Source organism: Candoia aspera, chromosome 1 (assembly GCF_035149785.1).
Source record: "Candoia aspera isolate rCanAsp1 chromosome 1, rCanAsp1.hap2, whole genome shotgun sequence".
NCBI lineage: Eukaryota > Metazoa > Chordata > Lepidosauria > Squamata > Boidae > Candoia > Candoia aspera.
Window position 1 is genome coordinate 316595942 of NC_086153.1, and position 25731 is coordinate 316621672.

The 25731-nt window shown below is 39.8% G+C and overlaps 1 protein-coding gene across 2 annotated transcripts in view; it reads left to right on the forward strand.

Annotated features, from left to right (window-relative positions):
• Positions 1-25731, forward strand: part of AKT1 (AKT serine/threonine kinase 1) — a 106238-nt gene that overhangs the window by 45518 nt on the left and 34989 nt on the right. For both annotated transcript variants that reach the window (XM_063290407.1, XM_063290408.1), the window contains one exon: positions 19372-19500. In XM_063290407.1, the coding sequence (XP_063146477.1) occupies positions 19372-19500 (129 nt within the window). The remainder of the gene's footprint in view (positions 1-19371; positions 19501-25731) is intronic.

The following is a 25731-nucleotide window of genomic DNA, read 5'->3' on the forward strand; positions in this document are numbered from 1 at the left end:
ACTGGTTTCATAAGGGTAAGTCTCGCCAGATCATTTCTGCCCAAAGTTGTGTACAACCTAAATTTGGATCCGTGGATGGTGAAAAGCAAATTGAGAGTATAATGGATAAGTGCAATTGAACTGGCTTCATTTTAGCACTGCAAACATAACTAAGACTTCTTCCTCCAGATAGAGTGAGTTATAACTCCCATAATGCACAACCAGTTTATGATATTCTGCCTTACCTTGATGTCAGGGCTTAATACCTTGGAATGTGACACTCAGCTCATATTTTAAAATAACAAAAATGGAGAGCTATTAAAAGGCAGTAGAAGCTTTTCCTAATATGTTCATGCTTAATAAGACTTCATTTGCATCTTTTTCCATCAGAGGCAGCTGTAGGTTAAAGAGTAGTTTGAGTAAGCTGTGCCAAAGGAGATCATCAGGGATTTTGTATGCTGATTAATTCTCTTTTGTTCCTTTGGGAATATCTTGCATTAGTGAAAATTAATTGCTGTAAGCAATACAGTGGACGGTTTGTTTGCTTGTTTGTTTGGACCTGCTAAACTATCCTTTCTCAGCCTAGTGCCTTCCAGGTGTGCTAGACTACCATGGCCATGCTGGCTGAGAGAGATGTAAATTGTAGTCCAGCGCATCCAGAGAGTGCCAAAAGACTATTAAGAACAAATAAAAATAAAAACCTGTGCATACTACCTAGATTGCTACAAAACAAAAAGATTTGACCAGGTAAATTAGAATTGAGAACTTTTGCTTTACGTTTTCCCCACCTCTTGCTCAAACGTAAAACTTTGAAGGGAAGAATTTGTATTTAATTAAATATTCTACTTTAGTTGGGTAATTTCTACAGAGCTTTTCCTTGCAATTTAAATCTTGTAAGTATTACGGTTAAGAGTTTTCAAAGTTCCAGGTGTTTTGTAATTCTCTATAAAATCTCTTTGTGATTCTCTACAAAACACTTGTGGTGTTTCTCTTGTGCACTGAAGGGTAAGGAGTTGGAAACTACCCTTGTTCCTCTGGTGTAGGAGGGGGGGGAATAATGTTAGGAATTATGAGAATTAAAGCTCATCACATCTGGAGGGCTCTGGGTTGGGGAAGGTTTGTCTAATCAACTGGCCAGTTATCCCATTCTGACGTGCAGATGTGTGCTGGGGCCAGATAGGTAAAATCCTCTGTTTTTTAATGAGGTTGTTTTTAGATACAGTGCAAAACTTTCTCTCTCCCCCATCTGTGTTTTTTATGAATGTTGCTCTGAACATGAGACTATTTAATCATTCCTTACACTCCCCGCCTTCAAATTCCCTGAAGATATGATAATGAAGCAGGTGCCAGATATATTGTTAGTTCTCTGCTGGCCATGAGAAACAGCAGTCAATTCAGAGTAACACAGGAAGCAGAGGCCGTTCGTAACCTGTTGCCATTCCTGTCAATCATTGCCATGTGGGTTGAACTGCAGGAGGGAAGGGGAGATTGAGAAAGGGGTTGGGGTTCTGTCCTATCCAGTAGCATGTGGAAGAAGGCGGGGGCAGATCTGCTTTTCTGTTAATTTGGCCTTCCTTGGAGTAGTCGGCCATCAGAACAGGCTTCCATATGTGGTCAAGGGAAGCTAAGCTGCCAGAGCGAGGGGTCTGGGTGCAGACCGTCTGCTGACTTGGGCTTGACCTCTCCTATTGGGGAGCGTCTTGGATGGCTGGCTGTCTCTGCAGGCTTATTGAAATGCAGAGCACAGTCTAGGCTCCTGCAGCTGTCTGTTGGAGGCAGAGTCTGAATGTGCATCCCAAAGAATGACTGGGCATGGAAAAATAACAAAATACTCTGCAGGATTGTTGCTTTTGTGTGCCTCCTGTCAAGGGGCAACCCAGAACTCTTCATCTCTTCAGAAGCATATTTGCGGCAACATTAGCATATTTTGGATTTTGCACTCACATTCCCTCTCCTTCCCCCCCCTTTCCTTTCCTTTCCTTTCCTTTCCTTTCCTTTTCTCTCTCCCTCTCCCTCTCTGCCCCATCCCACAAAATTGTGCTGAATAGATTCCTCGACTGGAATTTCTCCCTCTTTTTCCAGCTGTTCTGATAATCCAAAAGGGGCAATGAGCTCTTGGCGCATTCTAGGGCTTCTAGGATAGGGAAATAAAAGGAGAAGTGTGATGGCAGTTGGACCCTTTTTAAAATAAAAATGGGTCAGTTTTGCAACAGTTAGCTAAGAAATCTAATCTGGGAATTAGAAACCCCTAGTTCAGATCTCCTCTCTGCTGTGAATGAAGAGCCAACTTAGACTCAACAGTAACAGCCAAGTTGAGGTGAGAGTCTGATTGAGCCTTTCCCAACCTGGTTCCTTCCAGATGTGAAGACTGTCACAGCTGGATGGCACTACAGTGTGGGAGGCTGATCTAATCCTCATATTTGAAAGAGGTAAGTGAAAGGCGTTGATCTCTATCTTCCTTGCCTTTCTATGCTCTATTCTTTAGAATGTCTTCCACCCGGCCAACTGGAATCAAGCCATGCGGTGATTATGAGCAGGGGGTGGGGGATGTTACAGTTTTTATGCACATGTTAAATGCAAAACCTAGAATTCCTTTTCTGCACAAGTGTGTAAGTTCTCTTGGGCAGGATAGAATGGTAGCTTCACTTGTGTCAGCATCCAGGTTTCCACTGCAGAAAACAAACACTTCTGAGACGTCTGCTCCACCTGCCCCAGCAATTATCTCACTCCAAAGTAGTGGTGAATCTGGGACTGAAACATTGCATACCATACAACACCCGTATTGCCTAAATAATACCAGTCTGTTAAGGACAGGGCCCCATCAGCCAACATTTCTTGGTAATTTAAAGCTTAAGTGAACATGTAACACCCTTTATAGAATGTTTTATGCCTTTCTTTAATCAAAGGAATTATTATTTTAGTGGTTTTATGATTCTAGAATTAATACACGAACTATTTAGTACCACTTATTTCTTTGTTCTTTTGTCATTAGGCTTTAAATGTATATAATTCTAACTATATCAGAAATTATGGATAAGGACTGAATTGTAGTTGTTTGTAGTTGTTTCTTCATAGCTATCTATGTTGTGTTGTTCTAAGTGGTTTAGAAAAGGCATGCATAGGTCCCAAGTCTTGCTGATTTTGAATGCATTTGTGAATCAATCTGTGTCTGAGTTTGTGCATGAGTTTTAGTTCCCCACAACCTATATGCAAAATGAATTTAAATGGAAATAATAAATAACTTGATGCCAACCTGTATTGGAATCAATATTTGAATATTCCACAGTTTTATGAGATTTCTGGATTCAGTACTTTGAAAAGAATTAAGTAAGTGCGGCTGTGGATTCAGTGGCTGGGGTACTATGGAGTGTTTTTCTAGTTGCTCAGAAGTCTAAATACAGTAGACTCTCAGTTAACCGGAACTCAAGCAGCCAGCACAAAAATTGAACTGGAAAAAAGCCAGCACTCTCAAACAACCGGCATACAATTCTGTATCTCTCTGCTGCCATCTAGTGGGTATTGGGGTTTAATAGTAACTCTCAAGCAACCAGAAACTACATTTATCAGGCATCTACCAATCCCCATGGGTGCCGGTTAACTGAGAGTTTACTGTAACTGTCAGCATGCATGAGACAGTGGGGAGGAAAATCAGCTATAAGGTAATCCTATACATGAATGCCTGTGTGTGAAAGAAAAGAGTTTGTAATGGGGACATCTCAGTCAGAAACATACCAGAGAGCAAGGAGCAATTTTCAAATTTTTACTGGCTGTCACTTAGCATTTATATAGCACTTTTTTCTGAATCCTCAAGTTAGTTCACACATAATGCTTAATAGCAACCATGTAAAAAGTCTATTGTTGTTGTTATTACGACAAGTAGGGCATGGGATGGGGGCAGTTTTGCGTAAAGCTGCTCAGCATGTTTCAAGATAATGCTGAGATTTCCTTACAGAAAATTCTGGCTATTCCTGATGGGGCATAGTGTGCCAAAGCGATGTGCTTCCAAATAGAATTGCTATGCAGAGGCATGCAAAACGTTTTGCAACTGAAGGGTTCCAACTTTGGTATATCTTGTTCCAACCTTGAAATGTTTTGCAGACTTCTATGGGATCTTCAGGGTTGCTGTGTGGACTACAATGCTATGAGGACTACTAGTGCTTTAAATTTCTGCTGAGATATTTAAAAAGTCCTTCCAAGATAATGGTAATGTTGTTACGTTGCTATTTCTTAATTGCAGTCTGATATGAATTGGAGACCGATGTTCAAATAAGCTTGATGCGGCAAGAAGCTTGCAGCAGTTGGTAAATAAAGATGGATTTCCTTTTGTTCTGCTGGTGCTTTGCTCTTCATTATTCTCTACTTACTTCCCAGGGAGTGGCAGCTGTTTCTGATGTTCAGCACTCGATCAGTTGTAGACAGCTCCCGATTTGGTGAATACACTGGTGGGAAGTTGGGTGAAAGACACCATAATGCAGCTCTCTGCAGAATTAACTTTTCATGAAACAAAAGGGTTCTGAAACAGAAATATTTCCTGTTCTGAAATATTTAAAAGCATATACTCTATTTTTGTTGATTTTTTTTAAAGAACATCTTACTAGGATAGCTTTTCTTTTCTTTTCTTTTTTTGGTTGGCATTGTAAGATGGTACAAACGTGAAATTTTAATGTGCTGTGCATGGGGTAGATACAACAATGGACATGAAGCCTTTATACATGAAAAACCATTATGAAATTTTGTTCAGTGTTTGGAAACTGCTTTGGGGCAACTGATGGAAGAGTTTAAATTGTCTGCTTAAAAGCAGGCAGTTTGGAAGAGGAATAGATTTCAAACAAGCATTTTATAATTTTGAATTGTTAATCCAAGTATCCTAGTTTTTTGTTGTTGTTTATTCGTTTAGTCGCTTCCGACTCTTCGTGACTTCATGGACCAGCCCACGCCAGAGCTTCCTGTCGGTCGTCAACATCCCCAGCTCCCCCAGGGACAAGTCCGTCACCTCTAGAATATCATCCATCCATCTTGCCCTTGGTCGGCCCCTCTTCCTTTTGCCTTCCACTCTCCCTAGCATCAGCATCTTCTCCAGGGTGTCCTGTCTTCTCATTATGTGGCCAAAGTATTTCAGTTTTGCCTTTAATATCATTCCCTCAAGTGAGCAGTCTGGCTTTATTTCCTGGAGGATGGACTGGTTTGATCTTCTTGCAGTCCAAGGCACTCTCAGAATTTTCCTCCAACACCACAGTTCAAAAGCATCGATCTTCCTTCTCTCAGCCTTCCTTATGGTCCAGCTCTCGCAGCCATATGTTACTACAGGGAACACCATTGCTTTAACTATGCAGGCCTTTGTTGTCAGTGTGATGTCTCTGCTCTTAACTATTTTATCGAGATTTGTCATTGCTCTTCTCCCAAGGATTAAGCGTCTTCTGATTTCCTGACTGCAGTCAGCATCTGCAGTAATCTTTGCACCTAGGAATACAAAGTCTTTCACTGCTTCTACATTTTCTCCCTCTATTTGCCAGTTATCAATCAAGCTGGTTGCCATAATCTTGGTTTTTTTGAGGTTTAGCTGCAAGCCAGCTTTTGCACTTTCTTCTTTCACCTTCATCATAAGGCTCCTCAGTTCCTCTTCACTTTCAGCCATCAAAGTGGTATCATCTGCATATCTGAGATTGTTAATGTTTCTTCCAGAGATTTTAACTCCAGCCTTGGATTCCTCAAGGCCAGCTTGTCGCATGATGTGTTCTGCATACAAGTTGAATAGGTAGGGTGAGAGTATACAGCCCTGCCATACTCCTTTCCCAATCTTAAACCAGTCCGTTGTTCCGTGGTCTGTTCTTACTGTTGCTACTTGGTTGTTATACAGATTCTTCAGGAGGCATACAAGATGACTTGGTATCCCCATACCACTAAGAACTTGCCACAATTTGTTATGGTCCACACAGTCAAAGGCTTTAGAATAGTCAATAAAACAGAAATAGATGTTTTTCTGAAACTCCCTGGCTTTTTCCATTATCCTAGTTTAGTGAACCTTTTGATTGAGAACATAAGCCAAGATGTTATAGATAAAACTCTGAATCATTCAGTAAAACTATATTTTACTTAATAAACTGTTCAACTTTACTGGCAGTTTATATTGATTTTCTTTGTAGATGTAAAATAATCAAGAACTGCTACATCCATCAGTAGAACTGATTCTTGATTATCTGGGGATTTAATGAGGTGGCTACATTGCATGTAACATCTAATGCTCTCCCTAGCCCTTTTGTTTTTTCATAATAGCATTAATTTTTTAATTGTAGAATGTTTTTGTAATTACTGTTTTTTATAGTATTACTGTATACCACCCAGAGTCATGTTTCTGTGAGATGGGCGCCATATAAATATGGCAAATAAATAAATGAATCTTCCGATTCTTCCTCAAAACCTACTTTCTCCATATTGCCTCAGATACATCGTCTTAATCCTTCCTTACTCTGGTGACCAGAATTTAATATATAAATGTGTATAAAGTCTGATTTTGATTATATACTTACTGGTATGTAAAAGAAACATAGCTCTGTATGTTTCCCATATGTACTGGGAGCTATATAAATCTCCATGTGCCTGAGTATACTTAGAGTATATACACCTACCTTTGCAATTTCAAAACATTCAAAACCCATTTGTTTTGATTGGGCCTAACTATTCTCACAAACCCTATGGAATAACATCTGTCTTGCATGCCTTAAGATAGCTGGGAACTCAGATATAGGATACCTAAGCACACAGGCACAATCTATCCAGTGTTAAGTACAGGTAGTCCTCATTTAGTGACCACATTTGGGACCGGCAGCTCTGTTAAGTGAAGCAGTCGCTAAGTGGGAATTCACTGTGCTTTCCTTTCCCCCACTCCCTTGCCCTTTGGAATGCTTACCTGGGTGGTGGGATAGCCAGCCTGCAGCTGCTGCCTATAACTGACAAGACTAATCAGTTTCACACCTTCTGTTTTTGTTTGCTTCCTAACAGTTTTACCTCAGATTCCCTTTTACCCCTGCCCTTTGGAATGCTCACCTGTGGTGGATGCCAGTGAGGGAACTGGTTCCCAGAGTGCAAGAGCATTCCAGACTGTTAAGCGGCTTCACAGCCCAGACCAGATGGCTGGGAAGGTTAAGAAGTTCAAGGCAGCCCCTCCTTAGAGCCCTTTTGGGTTATTTCCTTTAGTGTAGTGCACTAGCCTCAGTTTGGCAAGATTCTGTCTGTAGGATAGGAGCAATAAAGAACTAGAGTTGGAATACCATCTCAGCAGGGTTTCTATCCCCAACTACCTGACATCACCCCGGTGCTGGGCTAATTAGCAAGAAGGGAATTCACGTCTGTATTTACGTTCATTGGAGAAGAAGAGATTACAAGAGAGTAAGCAGGCACACAGTGGGGAATACATTGGGCTGTTTGCATAGCGTTCTCAGGGCTGCCAGAGCCACCACATTCCTTTCCCCATTGTATTCCCCATTGTGTGCTTGCTGACTCTCTTGTAATCCTTTCCTCTCCAATCTCTTTGCTCTGTGAGGAGGGAAGGAAAAAAAAACAGATCAGGCACAGGAGTTTGCCTAAAGAGATGCTTGTTTTCTTTCTCCCCCATCCCCAGAGCAGAGACATTGCTTAAACAAGCAAGGGGGGAAAGTAAAAAGAAAAAAACAAGTGATCTCAGGGCTGCTAGTGCCAGCACATTGCTTTCAATGTGTATTCCTCCTTGTGTGCCTGCTTACTCTCTTATAATCTGTCTCCAATTTCTCTGTGAGGAGGAAAAAAACCAATGGGTTAGACACAGGGCAATGCGTACTGACTGTAATGGCGATCACATGACTGAGGGATGCTGTGAAGGTCGTAAATGCACAAGTTATTTTTCAGCACTGTCATAACTTTGAATGGTCACTGCACAAAGCAGTCAGCAAGTGAGGTCTACCTGTATTTGTAATAAAGTTCCATTGATTTCAGCAGCAGAGTTAACTCCTGTCTTTAAGTCTGTTGGAATTGAAGGCATTTTAAATTACTTAACACTGTTTGGATTGTATTCAGAAAATGCATTTGCACTCAGATCTTAATGCATTTTCCTTGTCCTGGAATATTCATTTTATGTCTAAGTGAATGCAGGAGGTAATTATAACAGGGCCATTACAAAAAATAGACTGTGGCTCTGTATTAGAATTTATGCCGTTCATCAAACGATCCTGGGCTGAAACCCAGAGAGCTAAATTAGTGAAGACAATACAAGTTAAATAGATTTGACCACATATCAGGCAATGTCCTGCCTTTCAGATAATACATTTGATCTCTACATTATTGCTAATGTGAGAATCTAACATCAAGCATAATCGCATCCAGATTCAGAATATATCCCTGTTTAATGTGGCAGTTTCGTTTGGTTAGTGGAGTGTCAGCATTTCTTGTGGTAAAGATATAAAATTGTGATTGACAGATACATTGTAGAGGAGGAGGAAGGGGTATTAGGTATGTTCGCCACCTTGAGTTATTTATAAAAATAACAAAGGCAGGATAGAAAATAAGGAAGTAAGTATCTATGCATACCTGTCTGGCACTAGTCAAAGCTTTTCCCAAAAACTTTGGGAAAACATTGGTGTACTAATAGTGTGAAATTGTTCTTAGAACCTGAAGAGCTGCCATTGACTAGATATGACTTGCTTGTCCATCTAGCTAAGTAATATTTCTTCTGTTGAGGGCAGCCCATCAAGGTGTTAAGCAAAGATTATTCCCATCATCTCTCTGATGCTTTTTAAACAGAACTCACGATAGTCTGAGATCTTTGAATGCAAATTATGTGTTGCACCATCGAGCTGTGGTCCCTCCCATAATGTAAACTCAACTTTTGAGTCATTTTCCAGAATGTGAAAAAGAATCAGCCTCACCACATGGAAGTTCCATTTAAAGCAACAAAACATCCTTTTCGTCCTGTGATACTTTTGCATACTGAAGTTGCTTCGTGAGTGTATTAAGGGAAAAGGGGGAAAGTAGATGCGTTTGAAACTGGCTGACATATTCATCCTATAACCCTTACAGTATAGTGGCCCGAATCCAAAGATGTGGTATGTATGTCTGGGGAAGAATTACTCATGTAAGTCAACTGCTGGTTTTAAAATTAATAGCTTTTCTTTGGTTTGGTTTGGTTTGGTTTGGTTTGGTTTGGTTTGGTTTGGTTTGGTTTGGTTTGGTTTGGTTTGGTTTTGCTTTGTTTTTCCTTCCTTCAGCAGTAAGAACTGCTATATTGAAGGTAGCAAGCCTTGACCATTCATTATATAATTATACTTGTTGAAACATCATTATGTTATTACATCAGCCATCCCTAACCTAGTGTACTTCCAACTCTAGTTCCCATAATCTCCTGTCATTATGGCAGTGTTGACTTGGAATTATTGGAAATACAATCCAACTCATCTGAAGTACATCAGGGCCAAGAGGATTGTCAAAATAATACGCTAGACTGAATAGGCTACCTGAGAACTCCTCTTAATATTTTTATGCTTCTTAGGTAGGCTTCAAAAGATGACTTCTTGCAGCTTTGTTGGTAGACATTGTATTCAAGTATTAAACCACAATTGAATTGTGAAAATGTGATTGTTCAATATGTCTGTGTAAGTACCGTAGCACTGTTCTTTTAAATGAAAAAAAAGTAAATGCTATGCTTGAGCCAGGGTTCTGATTTAGTAAGCTGTAACCAACTTTTTAAGAGGATTGTGAATGCATGTGAGCAAAATTATGGATGTCATTTACACAGTAATACTGCATCAAGTAAAAACGAGTTACCCTGCATTGCAGATGTGGCCAAAATTAGTATAGTTCTTGTGCCTCTTCAAGGTGGAATCTTTTGACTCTGCCCTATCTGCAGTTAAAGCTTATACTGTACTAATTTTTAAAAACAGAAAGAAAGTGGTTTGTTTGTCATACAAAGAATTTGTAACCAAAAAATAATGGCTTTTGCTCTCTAGCTGAAGAAGGAAAGCAGCTTGGGATTGTAAGAGAAAGCTGTACAGTATTGAGACTAGGAAAACATTCAAGTAAGGCACCTTTTGTAGATTTGTGGGCTGCAATGAGAAATTGTATAGCAAGGTACCGGGATAGAATGTGTTCTCAGGATGAAATTTGGCCTTGAAATATAAAATGAACCCAACTTTCTGCATACTTCTGCTTCTGATTGTTAATGCATACCTTTTCCTCTCAAAATGCTAGAGAAAGTTTAAGTGTGTTAAGGGGAAGTCTCACTTTTTTTGTGATAGTATGTATGGATTGGCCTGCTCTGTGCTGCATATACAGTTTCTATATGGAGGATATGTGCTAAATTTCAGCAATCTATTGTGGAAGCACCACTGCGAATAATATTATCTGTGGTATAATCTATAAGAAACAGAGGAAAACATTTTGGGTAACTATAATTAGGCATTCATAATCTTCACCTTCTTTTTGCTTTGCTTGCTTGTTCTCAGGTTGGAACATAGTACCGATGTGGTTGCTTTAAGATTTAAAATTAAAAGTGGTTTTTTTTTTCTGAATACAGGTGGTTATTGGGAGGGTGTTCCACTTCTCTTTTCCTCTGAGAGTATTTATGACAAGAAGAGGAACTTAAGGGTATATTTGTATTTCATCTTTGTTCAAGAGTCGTTAGACCCCGACACACACACACACACACACACACACCCGTAAAGCTGACAACATCTTAAGTCAGACTGAGCAATTGAAAAGGCTTTGCATTTTTCTTTGTGAATAATTTCCCCTCTTTGGGTATACAGGATGGGCAACCTTCAGAACTTTGCTATACCTTTAATGTCGTTCCTTGGTTGTCAATAGATTCTTAAACAAATTAGTGTGACAACATTTGGTTTTCTAAGCTTCCACTATTCATGAATGCAAAAGTATTTTGTGAATATTGCCTGGAAGCAGAGATGCAAATTTAAAAAAATATATATCCACAAGGCATTTTATAAAGTAAATTTATTCAGAACATCACTCTGTAAGTTTCGCTTTCCTCTCATTCTGCTCGCTCATAAATATTTCCATGTTCCACTCCAGTAATTGGAATAGATGTGGTGCAGCAGAGCGAACCTTGGGGTACAAACTCTATGCCAAGAAGAGGGAATGAATGGTGTGCTGGGACCTAGAGGAAATCAGAACTGTTAAAAAGTCAGATGCCCCCACTGAATTGCTCTGGGTGATAATACTGGGCCCAACAAGTAATTTAGTTATGAGATCATGTAATTGATCCCCATACCAGAACATTCAGGTGACCTTGAGAACAGAGAATGAAATCTCAAAGATATGCAAGGTAGATCTGAAGGATGCCTACCCCTGCCAAAAGTGAAACTAATCAAAGAGGGGAGGCAATTCTGGATTTAATCCTGTACAACTCTTAGGATTTATCATGGAAAGTAGGAGTTGTTGAACTGATTCCAAACAATGCCCACAGAGCTATCAGGTTTCAGTTGCATGTGGGTGGAAAATTCCCAGGAATTCCAGCGAGTCACAATTGACTTCAAAACAAAGCTTCTCAAAATTAAGACAAATAGTAAAAAGGAAATTGAAAAGGAAAGGTATCTTCTCCAAAATTCTTGGAAGATTACATAAAAATTCACATGGAATTTGTCTGATAGTTTACTTACAGGGTTTATACGTTGCTCTAATTAGACTAATTCTGAATAGCATTGAAATAACTTAGGTTACAGCAAGCAAGATAAATACAACACCAATCTCTTACTGCATTAGGGGGCTGTCACCCAGCAACCTTATTTATGGAGATAAGCTCCCTTTTGGGGAGTGAGCAACATGGAGAACTTCCACCTGACCACTGTGACCATTTTGCATAGCATTTCACTAGTGTGTCACTCAGATTCAATTTCTTAACTCTGCATAGGCAGAAACCTTGGTGGTAACTGGGCCAACATTCTGCAAAGATATCTGGGTCTCTTCCTGGTCTGTTATCTCCAAGGAGGTGGATAGGATGTTGTCTAGGCTGTCATCTCCCACTGTCTGGACCCCTACCCACACTGGCTTTTGCCTGGAATGGTGAGCACCTGGATCTGGGAGACTGTCAATGCTTTTTGCAGGTGGGGAGTCCATAGCAGTCTTGAAGAAGACTATGGAGCATCCCCTGGAGTCTGCCCTGCAACAATTTCCATCCAGTCTCTAACCGCCCCTTTCTAGGGAAGGTTATTGAGACAGTGGTGGTGGACCTGCTTCTCAGCATCCTAGATGACATGGATTATCAGGACCCTTTTTAATTAGAGTTCAGGGCCAGATATGGGACAGAGACATCATTGCTCATCTCTTGGATGACCTTTGTGGGGGACTTGGATGGATGTAGTACACTCCTCCTTGTCCTTTTGGATTTCTCATCAGCTTTCAGTACCATTGACCATGGTGTTTTACTGGGCCGCCTATGGAGGTTGGGGATTGGAGACATTGTTTTCAATGAGTTTTTGTCCTAACAACCAGGAAACACACTGAGACAATGAACTGGTCTCTAATATTTATTGCTAGCACTTAACAGGAATCCTAACAAACTGAAGAAGCGTGGGAAAACCCAGACATATAACCCCCAAGGGTTAAGGCGGTCCCGATCTGTGTCTCTTTGAATGGCTGACCAATTCCTCAGTGCTACGCATGCGCTTGACAGTCTGGATGGGAGCCCCCTGCTCGCCATCCTTACTCATGACAGTTTTCTTCTAAGAGCCTTGAAACTTGTGATCTTTAAATTTCAACATCTATACACATGGGATATGATCAGTGGAACTTATTCTGTAGCAGTCCTAAATACACTAACTCAACCCTAGGAAGGAGGCAATGACAAACCATTTCCATGTGGACTTGACTATGCAAAATGACTCTAAGGCAACTTAAAAAAAAATTACTCCCCTTATAGTCTTGCTATTTACCACAGTCCATCTATTTGTTTCCTTTCAAGATATCCTTTTTCACCTATTAAAGTCATAATTTTATTTTAAATCAAGAGTGGTTTTGGTTGAATATTGGTGAATATGTGTGAATGGAATATTAATTTAAAATAACTGGATTAATTGCACTAAAAAAAAAGAGGTTTCCCTAATAGGCATAGCAGCGGACTTTTCAGCTTTTCTGATTCTTTGAGATTTGAGAAAATCTGAGATTTTCTGCCTCTACAAGAGTCATTTAACAAATAAAATTATATAGCTAGGAATGAAGATGTATCTCTCATCTCCGCAAGGAATTTTGTTCTCAGTCTTTCCTATGATATGCTTTGTGAGATTCAGACAAATGAAACTTTGCTGTGTGTAATTGTAGCTAAGAGCAACTTACAAAGAAAACTAATGTGATACTCAAGCCAGCTGGTTCTCTGTATTTTGGGGGCGGGGGGAGACAGGAAGGTCAGCATTGATGAAGAGGAAGTGGCCTTACAGCAGGTGGAAGAAGTGGTGGCAGACTGTGCTGCAGAGGGAAGGGAGGTCTGTGAGATGGGGAGAGGGAGAGAGTCCATCTGTAGGGGAGTGTCTAGGGCACAGTCCGTATTCCCAGGGGAGACATTTCTTGGAAGAAGATAGAACAGCTGGAGTTGTGAGATGGAGACAGGCAAGAAACAAATGTGATAGAAGTCCCAGTTCTGAAGCTCATAAATAAATGTTAAGTTGGGCAATAACCATTCCAATCAATCAGTGGCAGATTTTTGTTTGTTTGTTTGTTTAGGGATGGCAAGTAGAATATTTTGCCTGGGTTGTGAGTAAATAACTCGTCCCTGTGGCTTGAATAGACAATGGGTTGCATTTTTTAAAAAAATTAAAATTGCCTGCAATGCTGCATTTTTTTTATGCTCACTGCCATTTTGTTCATTTTTATAGCATGTAAAGAATAGAATCTTTTTCTTCACCTTGAGAAAGTACTTAACAGGTCTCCTTTGTCTCCAGAAAGTACCTAAAGGTTCCCTTTATCTCCAGGTGTCTCTTCCTTGTCCCCTAAATGATCCTGTTTTATTCATATAACAACCATAACAACTACTTGCTTAGAGTTCCGGGAGAGAAGTGAGTGCTTTGGGAATAACTGGTACTTTCCACTGGGTTTGACTCGTTGATAAATAATTACTCTGGGTAATGTAAAATTTATGTTGGTTGATTTCATTCCACGTGTGAAGTATTTACTCACTGATGAATATACCAGCTGCTGCACAGTAGTTCTTGTGCAGTTGTTCCTAGAAAAATAAGGAATGAAATATGAAATGATGGTTCAACAGAAATTGGTTACTAGAGAAACCCTCTGTTGAGCAAGTAGGGAAATTGTATTTGGGCCAGTTGTTAAACTTGTTTTGTTCATCTATTTTTTCCTTCTATTAACATGTATAAACACACACACAGATATAGCAAGTAACAATACAATGGAGATTTCAATATCAAGTAATTTAGCCTAAGACCAAAACCCTTATTTTATAAGAAATACCTTGATGTATGCTCTTCCTTTATCTCTTTCCTTTCCAATAAAAAAGCCAAATAATCATAAGACTCCTAATACTGATACCTTATACTGTAATTAATAATGATAGACTATCCAGTTTTCCCTCTCTGTTTTATATCTAATACTCTTAAGATATCTAAATAATAGAACGTTAAGAATTTAAGTATGCTGTATTATATAAATATTGTTGTATTGAAATAACATAATGTATCAAGATTTATACTATCACAATAAAAAGGGGAAAAAATAACCATTAGAATAATGAGTAGGAATTAGAGTTTGTATTTTTGCTTTTTATGATATTTTTTATAAAGCTTTTATATTTTTATCCACTGCTATATTTACTGTTTTTATCTGATTGTTGTACGCCACCCAGGGTCACCTCTGGTGAGATGGGCGGCTATATAGATTGGATAGATAAACAATTAAATAAGAATTAAATATCTGAAAGACCGTGTGTGTGTGTGTGTGTGTGTGTGTGTGTGTTTGTGTTTTAATGGACTTGTGATCTTTGCCTTTGTCTTGTGGTTGGGATAGATTTTGATACTGTAATGGCCAAGAGGTCTGCTGTAGCAAAGGGGACTATATGAATGCAAGTGCTGTATGTTTTAGTTCACTCTGCTGTTTGTTCCTTGTTAAAGGCTGACTGTTTTAAATATCTCTAATCACAATGGGCTGGAAATGTGATTTTATTTTATAGGAAAGCAGTTTTTCAGGGCTAGATCTGCAAAGCAGGATGAGATTACATAGGTACATGAAATAATACTGTACAAGGTATCTGTGTTCCAGTGAACCGTCTCTGTATTTACTGCTTGGTCAGTTAATGACCCTGGGTTCTGTACTGAAACAGAAAATAACAGTAAGGTACCTATAGCATCCTTCAGTATTTCCAAAGGATGGCCTTGCTTCTTCACAAAAGGCCCTTCCCCAAGTACATCAGTCTAGATCAGGAAGTGCGTTTAATTGCTTGTTCTTTAAAAAAGAAAAAAACAGCAATCAGCATTAAGATAAGCATGCTTTTTAAAAAGAGAAGCTTAATGAGTAGTTTTGCCTCAAAAGGTCAGGTTTGTTGGTTTATTTGCTTAAATAAGACTGTTGCTTTGAGAAAACAGCAGGCTAATTAGTGACACAACCCATTGTTTTAAAATACTTGCTCTGCAAAATGTAAATGTAAAAAAAAAACAACTTGTCAGAATGAAAAATGACAATAACAGAAAAATAATATGTAGGACATCTGTTTTGACTTTTCTTTTTTGAGGTTACCCAGGATTTTTAAAATGCATTCCAGGAAAATATTACAGAATTCAAACTCTAAATTGCAAGCAGATTAAAAAGTGAAACAAAGCTATGTTAACATTTTACAGAATCAGTAGTTAATGCTGTTATAAACTGTTAAAGCCTTATCTGGTATAAAATTGCTTTTCATTTCTACTGCAATGCAAAAATAGTGCATTAAATAGCAATGGAAGTAATGTATCTGGGCATGTCAAAGAAGCACTGAAGATTTTATTTGAAAGTGATGGTTTCTTCTTCTTCCTAGTGTTATTCCCACGCTATAGCAAGGTCTGCTTGTCGGCATATCCGTCTCCATTTGACTCGATCCAAGGCATCTTCAGGGGTGACATTCACGCATTCCATGTCCTCCTTAATGCAGTCCATCCACCATTTCTTGGGTCTACCACAGGGTCGCTGGCCACCAGGGTCCAGGCGCATGGCTGTTCTCGCCACCAAGTCTTCTTTGCCGTGTACGACATGTTCATACCATCTAAGCCTGCCTTCCCACAGTTTTGCCACGATTGGCGCAACTCCCAGTCGTTGGACATCTTCATTCATGGCGTGGTCAAATCATGTTAGTCCAAGGCACCATGGGAGCATTCGCATTTCCATCACGTGCAGGGCCTGCTCGTGCTTTGCTGTCACTGGGCAGCACTCCGATCCATAGAGGGCGACTGGGTGCACTACTGTTCTGTAGACCTTTGACTTGAGGCGTAGGGGCATCCAACGATCACACAGGACTCCAGTCACCTGGCGCCACTTCATCCAGGTGGCGTTGATACGGGCATGGGCATCCGGAAAGCTATCGCTGTCGCCGCATATGTGGGAGCCAAAGTACTTGAATTGCTCTCCTTTCTTCGAGTCTTCTCCACCAATGCTGATGGTTCCATTGGTTTGGGGGCTGCATTCCATATATTCCGTTTTGATGTTCAGTCGAAGTCCAAATTTGCCGAGCCATTCATTCCATTGCTGCATTTGCTCTTGGAGGCCTTCACATTGTTCATTCAGCAAGAAGATGTCAGCATAGAGGAGTGACCATGGATGAGGCAATTGGAGGTCAAGTGTCACAGTGTCCATGCAAAGGACGAATAGTAGGGGTGAAAGCGCCGATCCTTGATGTACTCTGACATTGATGGCGAAGAGAGGCGATGTTCCCACTGCACATCGGACCATGCTGGTGACGCTACGGTACAGTAGTTGAATCCACCCAACATAGGCTTTGGGGACATTATGAGATTGTAGGTCATGCCAGATGAGTTTGTGTGGGACACGATCGAAGGCCTTTTCCAGGTCAAGGAATCCCATGTGGATGGGCTTGATCTTCTCACGGTGCTTCTCCAAAAGCAGCTGAGCAGCATGAATGGTGTCTGTGTTCCACTCCCTTTGACAAAGCCATTGGTTCGGAGTGATGGAGACAATCTTGCAGAGCCTGGCATCAATAACCCGTTCAAATATTTTCATGGTGTGACACAGCAGCCGGATCGGCCGATAATTCAAGCATTTGGTCACGTCACCCTTGCCCTTCCAAATTGGTACCATGGTACTGGTTGTTCAAGCTGCTGGGGCTGCACCCTCATCGATGATTTGGTTAAAGAGGACAGCGAGAATCGTGGCACCTTGGCAGCCAAGGAAAGTTTGAAAGTTATGCATTCCAGTTGCTAAATCAGTACCGGGTGTATCTTGTGATAAACTAATGACTTTTGTGCCGGCCTAGCTACATGGCTCTGCCAGCAGAATAACTGCTGAAGGCATTGCTCATTAGATGGGAGAGACAGTAGTGGAAGAAAAGCAAGATTTCAAGGTCTCACTTTTCCCTCTCTCCCAGTTTGGGTAGTGTATGTGCAGCATATATTGGTGCATTTGATATTTCATTTACAGAAGCTTTCTCGCTATATTCCTATAGTTGCATGAATATGAGTGACACTTGTAGCAAACAGTTGTAATAGAGTATATGGTACTCCTGCTCTGAATGTCAGCTAGCCAGTGATGCTTCCTGCTAAGATATTCCATTCCATCTCCCTAAGATTGGGGATCATTCTAACTCAGCCTTTCTCAACTTTTTGACCATGGAGGAACCCTTGAAATGTTTTTCAGGCCTCGGGGAACCCCTGCACATTCAGGCTCAAATATAGGCCAGAAGTTACAAAATTATTATATTGGTTTCATGGATAGGCCTGTATATATGCATTAACAGGGTTCTTAAACTAAAAATAAAGAATGAAACTTACCTCTTTAATATGAAGTTGCCGGAATTTGAAATAATTATTTAAAGAGATCATGTTCTCCCAGGGAACCACTAGTGACCTCTTGCGGAACCCTAGGGCTCCGCGGAACCCTGGTTGAGAAACCCTGTTCTAACCTCACCTCTAGCTGCAGGAATCAGTGTCCCTGTCTGCTCAGGATGAAGTTCTCCATTAGCTATTTTGGAGGTGAGAGTCCTCATAAGTTGTTTTGTAATTCTATAAATCTTGTGGCCCTCACCATATACTGTATATGGTGCCATATCGCCTACATAAAGATATGCACTCAGGGAAGGAGGTCATTCCTAATACATGGGCTAGAATTTCACTCAAAAGGTGGTTCTGTCTAGAAACAGGGATGGATAAACATTTTGCTCTTAAAGAATTCAATTTTTTTTCTTGCTTTATGTAAAACAAGTATGTAAAGGTTCTTTCTCAAGTGACATTCTGCCTCAATGGTAATTTTTTTTAAAAAAATGAAATAAATACAATCTTTGACCACATACAGAGTACTGTAAATAATACTTTTCTGCAAGAAGCTAAAGAAAGTATGCTTTCCCTTTTGAAGCTGACATTTATAATTATGGTAGGAAATGTATTTTATTTGCTATCATGGAGTTTGTGTTGAATGGAAAATCAGATGTGCTCATTATTGTTTTTTATGTTATGCATCAGTTTGTTTATTTGTCTATTAAAAAGGTAAGATACTTCCATAGCCATTCCATGCAGTTTCTGAATTACTAAAGTTTGGGAATTAGTCAACATTGTCATAACAAGAGGATAAATCCCAACTTTGGGGTCGAATTCTGAAATGTTAGAAGGGGGAAAGGAAAAGGGAGAGGCAGAAGATTTGGATGTCAATTTCAAAAGATTTTATTGATTAGAGCACTGCCAAAAATGCTTTCTATTTTAGCTTGCTGGGGGGTGGTCAAAATGAATACTTTTTATATGTACAGTGACCATATTTTCTTGGAAAAAATAAAGGACAAACCTGAAAAAGGGGCGAATCTGAAAGAGGTTCATAAGGATAAAAAATTTAATTGTTTATGTTTATAACTTCGCTTTACAGAAGAAAATTCAAGAGCAAAACCAAGAAAAACTTTAGAAAAAGGCATATTCTAATAAAGATATCTAAAAAGCATAAAAAGCTGTTATAAGAAGCAAGTATTAAAAAGGATTTCTGCAATCAGACTGTGCATTAAGTGGTACCATTTGTATGGTAAAAGTTAAATGACCAAGAAAAATGACAAAAGTGAGTTTTTGAAAAACAAATCTAAAGGACAGCTTTCTGAAATAAAGGGCTGTCCTTTATAATAAAGGATGGACTGTCACTGTATTTATATATAGTAGTAATATTGGGATGGAGAAAATATCCCAAATTATGAATCATTCTTAATTTTGGTTCTTCTTTTCCCCATCTCAGGAGAATACATTAAAACATGGAGGCCAAGGTACTTTCTGTTGAAGAACGATGGAACTTTTATTGGCTATAAGGAGCGACCTCAAGATGTGGACCAGCGAGAATCCCCCTTAAATAATTTTTCAGTGGCTCGTAAGTACTTCACAACAGACTTCTACATCTGTCCCTAACTAATTGCACCTTTTTGAAACATGATTTAGCTACTTAGATCATTTTTCCGCTAACATGGATGTATGACATACTTGTTTATGTATAAGCATTCATGTATGTTCTGTATATGTTCATGGCCAAACCATACTCCAAAACAAAAGACACCCCCCCCAAATGAATAGTGTTTGAAATAATTAGTACTGGTTAAAATTAATTACCTCTAAAAGAAGCTAACCAGGTTATAAAAGTGCACATGCACAAACAAATCATTCTCACACAGAACATGCAAGTACATATTTGTACTCATCCTTCTTCCCTCCATCCTCCAGAAGCAGCCAAAGAAAGAAAAGATGGGGAAGGGAGGGGAGGGGAGGAGGCTGCATTGGAAAGAGAAGAAAAGAAAATAAAGAAGGGGGGTTGAGCTGCTTCCATCACTCCTGTCTCACAGAAAGTTAAGGTTTTACTAAAATGTGTGTGGAAACCAGAGACAGGAGACTCTCCATCGAAGGACTCCATATTCAGTTTTTGGAAGTCCTTACTTTTATTGAGACCAAGCTCTGTTCTGCCTCTCTTTTGTGAATGTAGGAACATATCCTCCACTTCAAAGATAAATGGGGTTGGGGAGGGAGTTGTTTTCCTTTCAGGTAAAATACAATAGCTGAATGACAATACAGTTATGCCATATATACTAATCATTACTTTCTCTAGTCATTATATGATGAAAATGACCCTTCCTGCTTAAGAGGAAAGTTTAGCAAGCTTGGGGGTTTGCAGAAAAAAAAATGCAGAAATACACAAAATGGGAGTGGAAACGAGGGAGAAAACCCTCAAAGCAGTCCATGATAGCAGAACCTGCTTATTGGCCCAGGAAGCACACTGCCTGGGAAGAGGAAAGATATGGCTAGCAAAATGGAGTGGCGTATTCTGTCATAGGATGATACTGCCTGGAATCCTGAACAGAAGCATTTTTCAGGTTCTGTTTGCATCTTATATCAGGGTTTCTCAACCTTATCAACTTTAAGATGGTGGACTTCAACTCCCAGAATTCCCTAGCCAGCTTGCTGGGTGGCAAATTCTGGGAGTTGAAGTCCACACATCTTCAAGTTGCTAAGGTTGAGAAACCTGTCTTCTATGCTGTAAAACCCTGTGTAAAAAATAAAACAGAGTTTAAAAAAACAAATCCAGCAACACTTAAGCAATTGTTACACAGCTCAGAAACTGTATGGCTAACAACATCTAGGTCAAGTGACCATTATTTAAAAAGAAACTGAAACAGGTAGAAAGGTGTAAACTATTTAGCAAAGTGGGTATTGTACATTTGTTATTAACATAAAGCTTCCTCCATCTTATACTCCCCTTTGCTCACTTACTTTTATTTTTTGCTGCATTTTATTTTGCCTCCTTTTTCTGGAGCTGCTCTCCAATTTGTAATATAGCCACAAACAACCTACGTCCTGTATGGTGAGGATAGGCATAGGAGATGTTTTTGAAGCACCATAGCCAGTAGTCCTGAAATTCCATCATTCCTTTGTCCTTCTGAAAGTCATGTCCTCTGTCTTAGTATTTCAGCTGTCCTTTCCCTCAGTCTCCTAGAAAGTCATTTACAGACAAAAGGAGATGGAAGGTTATTTTCCTGACATTTATCAGTCCATGGGTGATGCCATCAAAGGCAAAGAGAGGCATTGGACACCTCCATCATGTCTTGTGAAATCTGACCTTTTTCTTGTTTTAAGTGCTTGGAGCAGAGTAAATATTTTGACATTCTAGGAAGATACTAGGATAATGTAGGGTGCCTCTCAACCACATAATGGCAATTTGCATCTGAATGCATTCGAACCCTGTTCACCTCCTCCTTATTTTTGAAAGACCCAGCCACCGTGAACAAATTGGACTTTAGAGTTCTCCTAACAATAGACATTTTAAACACTTGAACTTCCTCATTTTGGTGAGGAAATGTGTTTGGGGAGGAAGGAGCAATTAATCATAAATAGGAATTAATGTTATTTTTACCTGGTTTAGTTCACCTGGTTTAATTCTGTTTTGGAGAATGAGGAATTGGCTTTTTGAGTTTATTAATGTAGATACTACAGGACAACTTAATGAGAAAAGTACATCCCACAGACTTAAGAATGTTTATTTCATGGAGTCCTTGGTGTTCTCCGAGCTTGGTTATTGCTTGCAGACATTACATTACCTGACCGGGTAACATCATCAGTGCTGATGATCAGTGATGATTGATGATCAGTGATGATCATTGGCACTGATGATGTTACCTACTCAGGTAATGAAACATCTGCAAGCAAATAACCAAGCTCAGAGAGCACCAAGGACTCCACAGTTCAACCTGAGCTACATCTATTCTCTTCTATTGGAATGTCTATTTCTCTCAAGTCCAGGTATCAGCACTTGCAGTTCATAGGCAATGTAGGAACATTGCAAGTTTTTATTTATTTGTTTGTTTGTTTAATTTATATCACCACCCATCTCCCCCAACAGGGGACTTTGGGCGGTTTACAATAAAAGATAATAAAAACATATAAAACTAAAGTTACAATCTAGGAATGTAAATAGAATAAATAGATATAAAACCCAAGAGGAGCTGGAATCCCAATCCCAATCCCCCCATAGTAGGGGGTGCTATGTGCCAACCATCCCCAGGTGGAGCTGTTACCTTTCCCATCCCAAGCAAGGTGGCAGAACCAGGTCTTCAAATTCTTCCGGAAGGCCGGGAGCGAGGAAACCTGTCTCAATTCCGGGGGCAAGATGTTCCAAAGGGCGGGTGCCACTGCAGAGAAGGCATGCCTCCTGGACCCCGCTAGATGCAATTCCTTTGCTGATGGGGTCCATAGCATGCCCTCTCTGCCCAACCGGGTGGGACGGGACGATGTAATGGGGATGAGATGGTCCCTCAGGTACCCTGGCCCCATGCCATGTAGGGCTTTAAAGGTGATAACCAACACCTTGAATTGGACCTGGAAGTAAACTGGTATCCAATGCAGCTTGTGTAACAGCGGTGTCACATGTGCCATTTTTACAGCACCAATAACTGTCCGCAGCCGCATTCTGGACCAGCTGGAGCTTCTGGATACTCTTCAAGGGTAACCTTTTGTTGTACCAGAAAATTGTTCCATCTAATCTTTTGTTCCTGACATTGGATGGCAGTGATTCTCCAGAGGTTCAGGCAAGGGTTTTCCATCTCTCCTTGAAGATCCAAGACATTTACACCTTTCTGTGTGTAAAGCAGGCGGTGTACCATGAGCCATGGTGCCTCCAAGCACCCCAGCAGCGTTAAATGTTGTTGCACCATACAGTCCCCAGCTGTGGTTTAGGTGAGAATTATGATCTGGGAAGCATGATTAGCTTCTGGTGCTCTTAAAACATAGGACAAGGTATGCATCAGGCTTGTAGAAATGTTTCTCCTTGTCATTTAAACTACAGGGTCTACCAACTGAAGCTAATTGTGAAACAGTAGCTCTGGAGTTGTTACTTCTTCAGGATTAAATAAAGGCAGGGTTCACATGTTAGCTATTTTTTGCTTAATCTGAGTTCATTTAATAAGCCACAATTTCTGGGTTCATACATCTCACTAAGCCATTTGACAGTGTTCGTATAAGATGAAATGCCAACCAGACAATAACAACTGTTCCACTCCTGTTATATACAGATTATGGGGTAGTGCAAAGTCTGCCTTTTTTAAATTATTCTTAATGTATTGTTGCTATCAAGGACAGGGAGTCAGGAACTCTAGTGGTCTGCTGGAAATAACTAAAAGATCTGTCTGTCTTCTTGGCCTATACCTGTTCAGCCCTTCTAAAACACACTCCTGCATTCTGTACTTTCTGTCAAATTGCTGCATGACCTTATTAGAGTTCCTCCTGTTTAGGCATCAGTCCACCTACATAGTCCTTGTCTTTGGCAGAGTATTTGCTGATCACCTTCTGCCTCTCCTTGCCTGTATATTGTGTGCTACCTGAGGCCTGCCTCTCTAATTTTTGCTGTTTTATGTGTCAGTCAAAATACTGCACATTTTAAGTCTGCCCAGGTTCTCAGGGATGGATTGCTGTTTTTTTCTCCTCAGGACAAATCTTTGGAATGTTACATTATCTCTTATTACTACTTGTAGAGGTAAATCTCCTTTGAATTCAGCTTATAATACACCTAGTGACTTAATGGACACGTCTGTTTCTTGGCAACACTGGAGAAGTGGCTTGCTGTTATCCTTTTTCAGGATTTTTGTTTTGCTTCCTAGCCTGACCACAGCTCTCAAATTTCTTGGTGGTCTCCCATTCATCTACTAACCAGGTCAGACCCAGCTTAGCTTTGTGAGCTCAGTCAAGATTGGCTAATTGTTTCTGCTGCACCCTTTGTTTTGCATGGGGAAAGAATCATATTATGCATACTGAATAGTAGAATTTGACCAGACTTAACCAGATAACAGGATTGTTATGTATGACACTTAGATGTGATAGTGGACCAGAACTGCTTTCCAGAAGGTCCCCTTCCCCTTTCCCAAACATAGCATCTAAATATTTTGTGATGTCATTAACTCCTTGGAAGGTAGTGCTCTTTACATACACTTAAATCTTGTTGCCCCATCTTGAATTAAAATCAGCAGGATTGTTCATATGACTTTGGGTTATTGCTCAGTCACTGTAGGTTAAAGATGCATATGATCTTGTTGACTAGGTGCCCAAGTATTTGGAATCTATTAAGACTCAGGAATTGTGATTTTGCAGGCATGGGAACTGACTGAAAGATTTATTATGGCATACTGGAAGAAGAAATCTATACCTCATTTGCAGATATTGCCTGTGTTGTTTACCTACATTTGAATTAGTGTTGTTTTCCCCCACAAGTTGTCGGGAAGAAGATTTTTGGGTAATAGGGTCACCTGTTTTAGTTTCGTTTTTTAAACAGTTTCCCAGGCCTTTTAAAATTCTCCTTTTCCTTTGCTTATGAGAATTAAATTTGAATCAGACTATATTGTTAAGACTGTTCTATGTATGCTTTTTTCTCTATTAAGTAGCTTGATTAAATTAAAATAAGCATTTTTTAAAGACTCCCATGTAGGCAGTAAGTCTTCTGGACAGAAATCATATTGTTTGTATTTTCTGTTCCACATCCATCCTGTTTTGCCGTACAATTTTGGTGATATCTAGCACCTAGCCACAGCAGCCTGAAGCTGTTTTTCCATAAAATCATGGAGCTGCAGAATACCTGAGTGGTTCAGCTAAGCCAGTGTTTCTCAACCTTGGCAACTTTAAGAAGTGTTGACTTCAGCTTCCAGAATTCCCCAGCCAGCAAGGCTGGGTGGGGAATTCTGGGAGTTGAAGTCCACACATCTTAAAGTTTCCAAGGTTGAGAAACACTGAGCTAAGCAGTAGCTGATCGGGTGATGGTTTTGCAGCTGCAGGATTGGTCCTACCCAAGTAGACATATTTCAGATCCAGTCTTAGAAAGTTTGAAAATTGTAGGAAGCTATTCCTGTGGGTCTTCCTTTTCCAGCAGTTCTCTTCAGCTTAATACATTTGTAAACCTGTTTATTGTAAATATGAAAAAGGGTATTTGGCACTGTTCCCAGCCTGCACTCACTTGGGGTTTATGTTTGGCCATAACTCTGCTTTTAGATTAGTGAAGATGTAACTCCACGCTCTTTAAATAATAGCTTTTCCTATTTGTGAGCTTTTTTCCCCTATTTTTTGTTTGTTTGATATAAGTTAGAAGTGAGGAAATTAATTAATTAATTACCACGAGTCTCAGCGACTTAATGGAGTTGAGGATGGTGGGGCAAGAAGCAATTTTGGTGAAATATACTGCGATTTTTTTTTCTTTAAAGTATTCTACAAGATTTTGTTTTCAGTTAAATCTTGCTTCCCTTCTTGATGTGTTCCATAATGATTGAGCAGGGTAATTAGACAGCATATTGTTCACTAAACAAAACATTTCTCTGTGACATACTTGAATTATAGTGGTTATTAACTGACAAATCTCTTATTATTCATCTTGCTGTGTGCTTTTAAAGATTGCTAGATCAGCAAGCTTAACAAATATCAATGGGACAGTGCTGATTTAGAGGAAACATGTCGATTTTAATTGGTCGTGTTCCATTGCTTGTAGCATACAGCAATAATAAAATGTCACACTTGAGGTCAAAATAATTTTAACTCTCTTACAACATTTCCTCTTCTAGTCTTCTCTTGTTAGACTGCTCAA